General features: G+C 42.8%; 1 protein-coding gene across 1 annotated transcript; it reads right to left on the reverse strand.

The window, feature by feature from the left end:
• Positions 1-4665: 4665 nt before the first annotated feature.
• Positions 4666-12537, reverse strand: LOC119321949 (disease resistance protein RGA5-like). The gene is made up of 5 exons (XM_037595460.1): positions 11714-12537; positions 8209-9979; positions 7826-7858; positions 7692-7778; positions 4666-4764 (listed from the first exon to the last, which is right to left on the reverse strand). The coding sequence occupies exons 1-5, from the start codon at positions 12535-12537 to the stop codon at positions 4666-4668; spliced, it is 2814 nt and encodes a 937-aa protein (XP_037451357.1).
• Between the last annotated feature and the right edge of the window lie 429 nt (positions 12538-12966).

The following is a 12966-nucleotide window of genomic DNA, read 5'->3' on the forward strand; positions in this document are numbered from 1 at the left end:
GAACCGGGACTAAAGGCCCTGACGAACCGGGACTATTAGGTGTTTTTCTACTAGTGGTATTGGGTTGATCACTGACCACATGCAAGTCATATAACACAATAGCGGAAAAGTAATATTTTGAAACCCGCGCTTGCTATTTCCCTAGTTACTCAGACAATTTTGCAGCATCAGTCTGTTAGGGAGTACAAGGGAGAGAATCAGAGTCTGAGACAGAGGTGACATGGTTGGCCACGGCGCCCCCAGTCACTACTGGAATTCTGACGTACGCCGGGTGACATTTGCCGAGGGTGACACTCAGCAAAGACTTTGCTGGCAGTTTTCGGCTTTTTGCCGAGTGTCCGTGGCACTCGGCATTCATCAGAATTCCGGTGGTGAGTGAGACCAAGCTAGGAGTTTGCAAGTGATCGATGGAGACGACGCCTCTGGCCACGGCGTCACCGGTGCAGGCAAGGATGAGGGTTATCGGATTCACACGCGCGGGAGTTTTTTTTTCCTTTTTAGGAGGGGGCGGGGGCTAGGTCGTCGGTAGAGAAAGTTGTACAGCTGCCTGGGGAGGAGAACATATCTAGTGCTACTGACGAAGCTGTGCAACAAATGCACCGGCGTTATTTGGACCACTAGATTGAAAACTAAGGGGTATGAGCTAGATGGGAGATCGATTTTTGGCGCATTTGCAAGAGTCCTATTAATATTAAGAAACTCAACCCGCACTCCACATCTTGCACTCCTATTAATAAATTCGTGTGCTTAATTTTTTTTGTCTAATTAGAAAAGGGGGCTTATATTTTGCCCTGAATGCCCGATTTCAGATATGTTTTGATTGTAATCTTTCTTTTGGCGAGATTTTTGAAACAAGACAAATGTTGAAAATGTTTTTAAAAAGTTAATTGTTTGAGTTTGAACATCAACTTAGTCTTGTTTCATAATGAATTTTTAATTTAAATAAACATATTAAATATTGCTCTTGTTTTGAACATTTTGTCAAAACAAAAATAATTGTCAAACCAGACCCAAATTCAAACATATAGTTCAGAATATATGATCATTTCTATGTTTGAGAAAGAAATTATAAAACATGGCCCTAATGATGGAAGGGGAATGGTGGAGTGCGAGCTGATTTTGATTCCATGTGAGGTCTTTTTGTCTCATCCAATGGTATAACTCGGAGGGTGCTAATTCCCAATATATGCACACATCCACTTTATCAACCCCACTACTTTTATTTCTCTCAACATGCATGAGAAATACAACTTAATAAATACTATATTATAACAAAATAATAATCTAATATAACATATCATGTGTAGTTCTGATCTTTAGTCTCATATTTGAATTCCAGACAACCAAATCTCATCAAAATAATATATTGCAACAAATTCCCGTGTGTTCCTGCCGCAACATGTGAGGTATTATCTAGTTTAGGAGAGTACTAATTCCCGATTAAGACTATATGTAAAAAATTGACACGGCGTACAAACTTTGTAAGCTTGACGTGTGTTGTCGTCAGAAGCTAGTCTTAAATTTTGTTCCCTTTATCAAATATATTTGACTATTTTCTACATTGACTAGAAGATCATATTTTATATTTCACAAATGAAGATATTATTACGAGGAACCTTTTTGTAAGCTTCATGTGTGTTGTCGTCAGAAGCTAGTCCTAACTATTTGTTCTCTTTATCAAAAATACATTTGACTATTTTCAACAGCGACTAGAAGATCATATCTTATACTTCATAAATGATGACATGCAGGTGCGTGTGTGCGTGTGTGTGCGTGTGTGTGTGCGCGCGCGCCATGTGTGTTTGGCATATATAAAGTGGCATGGTCCATAACCTAGCATGTTTTTGTCCAGGTAATTAAGGAAAGGCTGGAGGCTCCAAAAGCATGTCATCGGACTCTAGTAAGTAGGTCTATCCGAAAGGAAAGATGACCAAAATGGTCCAATAAGCCCTTCTTCAGTTTCGTCATGCAGAATCAGTCTCCGGGCGCGGATAGCTCTTTCATGCGCCACTTCAACAAGCATGGCAAAGTTTTGGCCACCGAGGTGGCCTTGGCTAAGACAAGATGTGTTACCATAGCAATGGTGATGGTGGTAAGGTTGAAATGCTGATGCCGCCACTGCTCAATGGTTTGGTACTGAATGTGTAGGCTCTCACGGTGAGAGGTGATACGACAAGGCGCCAGTTGTCAGTGTCCATGTTGCGAGTGGCACTGTAAACTTTGGTGATTGGTTGAGGTGTTCCAACCTCCATAGAGGGCATGTGGTTGTTTATTAATACAGAACATTAACCTAGGCTAGCTTGCACAGTTTTAGTTTGTTACAATCTTGATCAACAAACCTGTCTGTGCTCCTCTCATGAGGATTTTTTTTGAAACTATGATGATTTTTATAGCAAATTCGGAAACTATACACCCTAATGCACAAAAATCAAAAGTATCACCCCGTCGGCCTTCTGTTGGCCGAAAAGGGACTTTTCGGCTTAAGGTAAGCTTGGCCGAAGAGGGACTTTTCGGCCAACCGTTGGCCAAAAAGGACTTTTCGCCCAACCGTTGGCCAAAGAGTCCCTCTTCGGCCAATGGTAGGTCGAAAAGTTGTCTTCGGCCAACACATGCTTTCCTGTTTTAGAAAATTTATATCAATTAGGATTTTTAGTATTTTAATTTGATTCTTTTTGCATTAGATTAGAAATTTTATGAAGTTTCTGTAGATATCAAGTTTGACTAGATTTGAATGTTTGAATTTGAAATTTCATGAATTTTCTCAAATCACTAGATTGCCTATAATTTGAGCTAGGAGTACTTTTTTTAGATGATTCTTTTTGCTACTGGTTCAGTAGTAGTTAATTGGTGAATTTAAGGATTATTTAAAATTAGGTTTTTATGAAAACAATTCTGTTTTGGTATTTTATAGGTTTTGTGCTATTTGTTTTAATTATAATTGCTTTAAAAATATTTATTTATGATTTTGACATATTATTTTAGTTTCTGTTAAGTTATCAGTAGCTATTTTATTTGCAGTATTTTTTTGTATTTTATTTCTTTATCCTACTAGAAAGCTTGTTTTGAGCTTCATAGGAGTTTATAATTAAAAGTGCCTTATAAATCCTGTACAGCCATTGCTGTTTTATACATGAAAAAAATATACTTTCCCGCAATCTTTTTCCCTCCATTTTCCTTGCCGCCATTTTCTCCTGCCATTCTTTGCCGCCATGTTATCTACGGTCGTGGACACCATGAGGCTCGTTTTATAAGTTGAGAAGAGAAGATGTCGGGAAAGAAGATGGCGGGAAAGAAAATGGCGGGAGAGAATGGTGGGAAAGAAAATGGTGGGAGAGAATGGCGGCAAATAAAATGACGGGAAAGAAAATGTCAGGAGAAAATGGCAGCAAATAATGGCGGGAGAAAATGGCGGCAAAGAATGGCGGGAGAAAATGGCGGCAAAAAAATAGCGGGAGAAAATGGAGGGAAAGAACGGCGGGAAAGAAAATGGAGGATAAAAGAAATAAAATACAAAAAGTACTACAAATAAAATATCTACTAATAACTTAACAGAAACTAAAAGAATATGTCAAAATCATAAAGAAAACAATTTAAAGCAATTAAAATTAAAAGAAATAGCACAAAACCTATAAAACACAAAAACATAACTATTTTCGTAAAAACCAAATTTTAAATAATCCTTAAATTCACCAAGTAGTTACTACTGATAAACAAAGTCACAAAGAACCAGTAGCAAAAAGAAACATCTAAAAAAATACTCCTAGCTCAAATTATAGGCAATCTAGTGATTTGAGCAAATTCATGAAAATTCAAATTCAAACTTTCAAATCTAGTCAAACTTGATATCTACAGAAACTTCATAAAATTTCTAATCTAATGCAAAAAGAATCAAATTAAAATACTAAAAATCCTAATTGATATGAATTTTCTAAAACAGGGGCGGAAGACCACTTTTAGGCCTACCATTGGCCGAAGAGGGACTCTTTGGCCAACGGTTGGCCGAAATGTCCTTTTTGTCCAATGGTTGGCCGAAAAGTCCCTCTTCGGCCAACCTTAGGCCGACGGGGTGATAATTTGGATTTTTATGCATTAGGGTGTATATTTTCTGAATTTGCTATAAAAATCATCATAGTTTCAAAAAAAAAAATCCTCTCATGAAACATGTCTGTGCTCCTCTCATGCTGTACCGCTACACTGTTTTCTCCCCTGACCGAGCAGTTCATGCCTGTGTTTGTGTCTTTGGCCGCCGGCTAGGAACTGTTTCAGTCTCTCACTGGTACAGAAAGATCCATCCCACGTGCTTGGAAATGGAGATCGCAGAGTTGTGACTTCTCTCTAGTATGACGCGTTAGCCAGGCTTCTTTCCAGTGTTTCATCGATGGGCACACCGGAGCTGGAGCGCAACCACACGTCCATGCAGCGTGCTTGCGGTGTACGTACATTGAGCCGACCATCGACCGTCGTTCAGATGCATGCTACCGTGTCTTTTTGATTTGATTTCAGATGTGGGAGTATGAGATCGAAAATCCATGTTAGCATGGCTGCACCGCAGAGCACAGCTTGTATCCGTTAATTGGTGTCAGCTCGTGTATCAGGTCAGGAGGTGTGTCGTGTTTAGTTAGTCTGAATAATCGAGTCCATGTCCACCCTCCCATGTTTGTTCTTTCATGTTCTTGTTTTTGGCGAGCACAGCAGGTGCTCTGTTTTCACATTAAGAAGGAAGGAGTCACAGACAAAACGGGGTAATTTAAAGGGGTAATTACTCTAAAAAAATGTAAAACAAGGTGAATTCTGTCTACTGGATATAATGCATCCACGATCGAAGCTTGTGATCGATGTTCCAAACGAATAGTAAAGCAAGTGCACATCTGGTTTCTCTTTGGGACATTGAAGATCACATCTTCTGCGAGCTACTAGTTGAAGCAGCAGAGCATTTTTCTCCACGGGCCTGGTCCCTTTGGAGTGTGGACCTGCGCCTGGGCGAGGTCGTCTCGGCGGCAGATCTCCTCTCCTCTGCCTCCTTGTTCTGGATCGTCACGACCTGGTTCCGCCGGGTCTTCTTCCGCGCCTTTTTCTCCAGTTTCTCCTGCAATTCAGACGTACGTTGATCAATACAAAAAGTTAATTAGCATTTTCACAAGTGGTATATGCTTGTTCTCATGTGTGTGTGTACAATTTTCACATTTTACCCAATTACCATGAACCCTTTTGTGATTTGTCATACGAGAGGTGAGCATGACCATATCCTGACTCCTAAGTCCTGACACACTCTGAATCTGATTTTGCAACTCATAAAGGGCCGGCCAGGAAGGCAAGGTTCAGATTCAAAGTGAGACCTCTCGTGTTCGGAGCTTCTCCTCGACAACCGTCATGGTTCTAGGTGTTCTCCCACCACACCGCCTTTGGACCAGTGCTTGGCCGCGGTCTTCCGGTACCTCATGCCTCATGCCGCCTTGCCTGCACGGCAGTCCTCTGCTCCTCAGCGTTCGTCTTTTTTAGAAAAAGAAGAAGACCTCCGGCTTCTGCATCTGGACGATGCATGCAGCCATTTTATTAATTGTTCACATAGACCTTACAAAGTAATACAATAATGAGACTAAAGCCACCATCTAGGCAACATTTGTCGCTACTCCTATCCTATTGATAAGGGGATGCTGATAGTCTGGGTCTAATACCAAACAAACCTCGCAGCCAAACCTAACATTTAAGACCTGAAGTCCCATCCAGGACCCCTGCCGGGTATGGGTCACCCACCGGTCCGACGCACTTCTCAACCAGGACCCCTGCCGGGTATGGGTCACACACCGGTTCGGCGCACTCCTCAACCAGGACGCATGCCGGGTATGAGGCCGCCGCAGCCACCTGCCACCAATCCATCTTCAGAGCTGTACTGCTGCATCTACCTTGCCCGGTCTAACTGCCGTCAACGCCACCACGACGCCAGACCGCGTCACCCTCCTGCGCGAGTCCATCTTCGCACATCGGACGCCGAGTCACCACGGTGTCATGCCGCCGAGACCCGCCGCCATCAATCAGTGAAATAACGCACCGCTCCACCAAAGTATCCGTCCTCTGGTCCCTCGATCACGTGTGTACCTCCAAGAATGACGCCCCTAAGGGGGGAACGGCACCAGAGCGCCGCCGTCATCCGATCATCTGATCTAGGGTTTTCACCGGAGGTAGCAGAGAATGATCTTGAACTTCTCCACGGCGATGCCTTCAAGAAGGGAACGATGCAGATAGCGCCGCCACCGCCGGCCTTGCCAGTAGCCGAAAGCAAGTTTTCACCCAGATCTGTTTGAAGGAATCCAACTCCCGTGCACGGCCGCCGCCACCACAAGGTTGAGCACACGCCGCCGCCGGCACCTCCATGATGCCCAGAGGCCGCGAGACTCGCCGCCACCATGCCTGACAGGCAGCAGGCAACCACGGCAAGGCCCGAGCACCACCCAGATCCAATCTGGGGTCAAGAACCCTAGGCCGGCGCCGCTGTCTAGGCCCTCCAACCTGCCGCAAATCGAGCCGCCGCCTGAGCTTCGAAGCGCCGCGCCACCAATCCCACGGGGAGTGACTAAGCCGCCGCGAGGAAGAAGGGAAGTCGCGCCAGGGGAGAAGCCCCGCCACCGCCGGCACTGCCTGGGCTTTGCCCAGCGGTGGCTCTCGGCTGCGGCGAGAGGGAGGGAAGGGTGGAGGAAGGCTGGCGGCAGGGGCGGCTAGGGTTCCCCCGTGTCGCCTAGGAGAGGGACGTGGGGGACAGGGGGAGACGGGGGGTCTCCTCAGCGTTCGTCTGCATCTTCTGGAAGTGGAACGTCGCGACCTGGTTCTGCATCTTGTTCGCCTAATCAGCCTTCTTCTCCAGTTTCTCCTGCAATTCGGAGGAGGATCCACTAAAGTTAATCAGTATGGTGTGGTCACGGCTCACAATTTAGTTATGCATGTTTTCATGTGTGTACAACTTTCATTTCTCTTGGGGTTCTTGGGGTTCTCCGGCGACTCGACAGGATCTATGGCATCTTCTGCTCGGCTCTGTACCATAATAATTATCAAGTTAAGACTGGCCAAATATGCATGCAGAGTGAAATTCAGTTGTGTTTGGGCCACCTGTTGTGGGCCTTGGTCTTCTGGTTCTCCCCCCACGCGTGTCTTCACCATCAACAGCTTCCTCTTTATCTCCCTTCGCCAGCACCGCGTCTGTGAGTCCATCAAATTTTAACAGTGATAATGAGCCAAGAAGGGGTAAAGGAGGCTAAAAAAATGAAGTATCAATCCTGAACTGTACAGGACAAAATACTACTACTCCGTCCTATAATATAGGACGTTTTTGCAAGCTAACTTAGCTTGCAAAAATGCCTTATATTATGGGACGCCTTATATTATGGGACGGGGGGTCCGTTTCGAGCTTCAGCATGTACCAAAGAATCTTCCAGAAAATGCATGCAATTAATTCACGAACAAACAAATCTGTACACATACAGCACGGTTTTACCTGTCTCTCATACATCTTTTTTTTTAAGTCTCTTATACGTATTTCTCACATTATCCCCAAACCAAGGCCCATAAAGCGAACAGCGTGCATTAGATTAAAAAACCGTAGGCACCTCACATATGTGCTACTATCTCTAGGTATAGGGATGCTGCTGGGAGTATACACATACGACAACCGAAATAAAGATACGGATTTGAAGAAGCACCTGCAAGGAGCAGTAGACTCCTCCATGGCAGAAAAAGATGAACCGCTCGATCTCGGAAATGCAGTGATGAACCTCTGAAATTACAGCCTAATTTTATATTTTTAGGAAAGACCGTCATGCATGGCTTGCTTTACAGGATTGCAGCTTACTCGGAATTGTGCCTTGAGCTGAAAAGGCAGACACCCAGATCATATATATATGTAGCAATGAAAGAGTTATTTAAGTCTTGTGAATGGAAGTATGTAGTATTTCATGGAAGGCAAAGTTAGTACCTCGATTCCAGCAACGGGTCAACGTTATTAGATCTCTAACCAAAGGTTAGACTTGGATGCTTGGGATGTGCCTTGCCTGCTTCCCCAATGGCAGCCTCAGCGTCAGTTCTTCTGCTACGCTGCCCCCATACATCACATCTGATATTAACGAGGCTAGGGAGATTTTCAATTCCAAGATTAAAATCACCACTAGTACCGAGAGACTCAGTTTTTGCAGCGTCAAATGTTATCCAGAGGTAATCTACCATGGGCATGGCTCCAGCCGCAAACGTGAAATTCATCCCAGCATACCGACTATCATACACAAATTTCTTCAAGCACGGGAATCCAACTTCACCACATACTATGACCCTTGTAACTCGAGGCTCTTCTGTTAATTGAATATTCATACTTTCACTTGCACGAATGCGCAGAATTAGACAACGCAGAATAGGTAAGCCTCCAAGGATATAGAAATCTTTCTGCTCAGTTCTGACCAATTCAAGGCATATGTCCTGGAGGTTCACAAGGGAGCCCATCCAATTTGGAACATGGGGAATACTCGAACGCACGACTTTCAGCTTCTGGAGGCTAAGTGGTATAGGGCACAAAGACTCCCTTACAAATTCAGGGCCATTCAAAACAGTTAGAGATAAGAGGTTCCCTAGGTTTTTAAGGGAAGCGGCAATGATAGTTTGCTTGGACTCATTTTCAGCGTTCACTCGGTCAGTAGAATTATAATAATCCTCCAAATCAAGGGTCAATACCTTCAGACTCTGCAGCTTCTCAAATTCTCGCAGGACATTAAATGACTGGCTATAGACACTGACAAGGCTCAATTTCTCCAGTGTTTGCAGCTTGGAAATTCCACAAGGAAGTATAGCTTCGGTCGTGATTAATAGGTGCACCAATCTCTTGAGATTGACAATAGATGGTGGTAATTCACAAATTGAGGTGCGACTTACATCCAGTATCTCCAAGCACCATAGGCTTCCGAGTTGTTCTGGGAGCTTGCTTACATTGTCCGCCCCTCCGAGGTTAAGGTACCTCAGCTGAAACAACTTTCCTATATTTTCAAGATGATCGTTCTCCAGCTGTTTGCAATCTTTAAAGTCCAGAAAACGCAAATGCCTGAACTTATCCATAGAAGGAATTTTCACAGATTCCCCAAACACATCAAGTGATCGGACATGTGACAATACCAAGCCTGTTGGTACTATTAGTTCTTCTTGTTTGCGGGCTTGCAGGGAGAGCCGGCGAACTTTTCTTTTTGTCCCAATAGTTAAACTAGGAACACCTACCAAAGTAACAAAGTTTTCTTCAGTGGATTTTAATATGATAAAATCAAGAATTGTGTCATGAAGTCGACAGCTCTTGACACTATCGTATTTGCCTGCCTCCACGGGTTGGATCAAACTCCTATTGATTAGCTCATTAAAACACCTTTTCCCAAACTCATATGTTGTACTATATCCTCCTTCTGTATGAATCAATCTTTCAGCAATCCACTTATTTATCAAAACTTTCTTCTTAATAATTGAATCTTCAGGGAATATACTCAAACATAAGAGACAAGATTTCAGATGAGCAGGCAGATCAAAGTAACTAAGTGACAATATCTTCATCATTCCTTCAAGATTGGGATTTCTTTCATGTGCTCGACCAATCGAACCTTCAACTTGTTTCCATTGACCCTCTGACCTTTCAGTATTAGCCAGCAAACCAGATATGGCAATTATTGCCAAAGGCAACCTAGCACATTTTTTCAAAATATGCTCAGAAACTATTTTAAGGTATGAGGGGCAATTTTCTTCAGAGTTGAATAATCTTGTGTAAAATAATTTGCTAGAGTGCACCATGTCAAGAGGCCTTATGCAATAAATATCTCCACTGAACGGTGTTGAACGGCATGATTCAGCAACATCATTTATACGGGTAGTGGTGATTATGATACTACCAGCACTAGTGACGGGAAATGCAAGATTAATAACATGCCATGTACCCACATCCCATATATCATCAACAACAATGAAATACCTGCACGAGGATACATGGTGGATATCAGTGTGGTAATGATAGAAAGAATGTACAACAAGATAGACAAGTACATAAAACTATAAACATATTCGCATTGGCAGCATAAAAATACTCCTACGTAACAAAGTTTGCACAAGTGTTAAACTTGCATGTGTTTGCAGCCTTAATATTGTGTGCATATCGGTACAAGCTAATTAGCTTAAACAAGAGTCATTAACACGGAAAAGTGCAAAGGTGGCTCAGGAAGAGATTGAGCCAAACATTATGATGAATGTAAGTACTTAACTAGTATAGAAGGGATTTTGATGACGTGGTGACGACAAACATCTAGTGATTTAAAATCAAGAGAAGCTACATATTGTTGTATGGAAAGTTCATTTCTACTATAAACTACTGTTTTTTTTTCTTGAATTCCCTCTAAAGATTTATGAAACCACGTAAGTCCAAACTGTTTTTTTTCTGTTTGAACGACTATGTTGTCGGTGATGCACACGATTGCACCAGGTCGAGACAGCAGTCGGGGCATTGATGATCTCATAACAACTGGTCTAGCATTGTAAGTGTTTAGTGGAGGGGGCGAGATAGAAGAGGAAGGAGAACACATCAATATGGATCTGATCGTTTGCCGATTGCGGATCTGATCGTTTTGGGACGTTTTTCTTTTTTATTTCCTCGCCTACGCATAGCTTTGGTCTTATATACTTTGCTATTTGCTAGTGTATTTTTGTGTCAGTACGTTGATGTTGGCTGTATGTATCCTAACTATGCAGAGGTCGGGTGTGTATTCATTGTGTTTGCATTAGCTTGGTGCTTCATTTTGAGTCAATAAAATTCACCCTTTATTAAAAAATAATTCAATATGAATGCATGGAGGATAGGGAATGTCTGAAAATTGAAGTGAGCTTAGAAGAAGGTGGAAGAAAAAGAAGGTGAGTGCATGGCATGGCCCGCCCAAAACTAGTCATGAGGTGAGGTACTCCAAAAATGGCTTAGGATACCATGGAAGCCTAAAAAGTTGATACTTAACATAGGCAGTAAAATTAAGATTTCCCACATTATAAAATGTAAGAGTGGTGTTAGTGTTACAATTGGTCTAGGTTAGCTACTTGATCTACTCCCTGCGAGCATGGCTATTTGAGCTAGTATAATAAAATGATGTTAATAAGCTACAGGAATTGTCACATCATATTTGTGTTAAGTTGGATGAGAAGCGGGCTACAAATTCATAGCCACGAGATTCAAGAAACTCTAAGAGTGAGGTACGCTAGATATTAATGGGGTAGTATGGGTTATTAGACTTTTTTTTGACATGATGGGTTATTAGACTAACGATAGATGACATGGTAACGAGATTTAGCCATCAATTGGCTCCATTATTATCCTTACTCATAGTACACATACAATAGATATAACATGCTAATGAGAAGCAGACTATAGATTGGCCATTAGATGTTAGTCATGTTATATTTGCTATAAGCCCTCTAGTATAGTTGCTCTAAGGTTATGTTGAGGTTTTTGGTACACTCTCTCTATTTTTATTTACTTGGCATCAACATGAACTTGACACAAACATTTGATGATTACGTTTTGTACTAATTATTGAAAAAAATGGACAAAAAACTACGTGGATATATTTTTATTATACTAAGAAATACAAGATTGTTTTATGTGAAATATCTAAATAACTTTATTAACAATATACAGGAGAATCAGAAGTACAAATAGAAATTGTACCTTTTATCTACCAGGAAATCGTTGATCTTGGAGATGAGCTGTTGTAAACTCCCTGCTTCGGTGTCGGCATACCGTTGGCCACTAACTTCACTAAAAATAGTTCTCATGATATTCATCATATCTGGATTTCTCGACACAGATAAGAAGGCCCGATATTCGAATTCTCCTTTTAGGTCTTGATACACTTGGTTTGCAAGAGTTGTCTTGCCCATCCCACCAGATCCTACGATAGAGACCAGCTTCATTTTCTCTTGTGTTGATGCACCTTTAGTCAACAATTTAATTACCTCGGCCTTTGGTTCATCAATTCCGACAAGCTCAGAGGCATGCTTAAAGATAGCAAGAGCTCTAGAATCAATGGTTGTATTCTTGGCCTTGGAGAAGGCCTCACGGGCCTGCTTGTACCTTTCATTCCTCTCGGCCACCTCAATGATCTGTTTCTTCAGATCATGGATCTCATTGCCGATGCGACGACGAGCCTTCATCTTCCCCAACTTCCCCAACGAGTTCTTCATCTTCTCCAAAAATCCATCTGGCTTTGTATCTCCGTCGTCAACACTTTGCATGAAGTCATCGATGGAGTCCTCCATGTCATAGGAGAGCTCCCGGATCTCATTCATCCACACCTTATCCTGAATATCAGGATCCTCCTCCTCTGAGATCTTCAAAAGAAACGCTTCCATGGCAGCGAGCTCGCTACTAAGCGATTTGATCTCACGGTGCACACCCTTGAAACGCTTGTACTCGTCACCCAAAAGGGTGGCCAGCTTCCCAAGCACGGGCTTCAAGGCGCCCGTCGCCGCACTCACCAGAGCCACCTCCATGGCTGCGCTTGTTGCTAGCTCAGATGCTCGGTTAGTTAATTTTGTGCGTATGGATGGGAAAGCTGTGTAGGCTGAATGATGCTACCCCCTCAGCCTTATAGCGCTAGCTAGCTTAGTTGCATGATTGGATCAACTGTGCACAGTTAAAACAATTAGTCTTGCGTCAAGTCGCTCTAATTAAACATGTAATCGATCCACTTGCATAGCTAAAGACAAAGCCAAGATGCTAACCTTCCCCCGTTTCATACTGATGGATGCTCCAATTTTCATGGGCTGTACTCTCCGCGTTTGGTGGCCTACGTGTTGGCGTATTGCTTTCTTGTTCGTACATGCTTTTTTTATTGTTGGCGCACTTATCTCTGACCGAAACGACGCAGTGCTCCCTACGCGTCGAGATTATCAGGCCGGCCGGCCAATGAGGCTATTTAG

This window comes from Triticum dicoccoides, chromosome 6B (genome assembly GCF_002162155.2).
Source record: "Triticum dicoccoides isolate Atlit2015 ecotype Zavitan chromosome 6B, WEW_v2.0, whole genome shotgun sequence".
Lineage (NCBI taxonomy): Eukaryota > Viridiplantae > Streptophyta > Magnoliopsida > Poales > Poaceae > Triticum > Triticum dicoccoides.

Excerpts from the sequence above, each read along its gene's own strand:
- LOC119321949 (XM_037595460.1), bottom strand. The coding sequence starts at position 12,537 with ATGGAGGTGGCTCTGGTGAGTGCGGCGACGGGCGCCTTGAAGCCCGTG. Across the intron at positions 7,859-8,208 it reads CGGCTGGAGCCATGCCCATG|CTCAAGGCACAATTCCGAGT; the intron begins GTAGATTACCTC and ends CTGCCTTTTCAG. Across the intron at positions 7,779-7,825 it reads TCCGAGTAAGCTGCAATCCT|GCTGTAATTTCAGAGGTTCA; the intron begins GTAAAGCAAGCC and ends ATATAAAATTAG.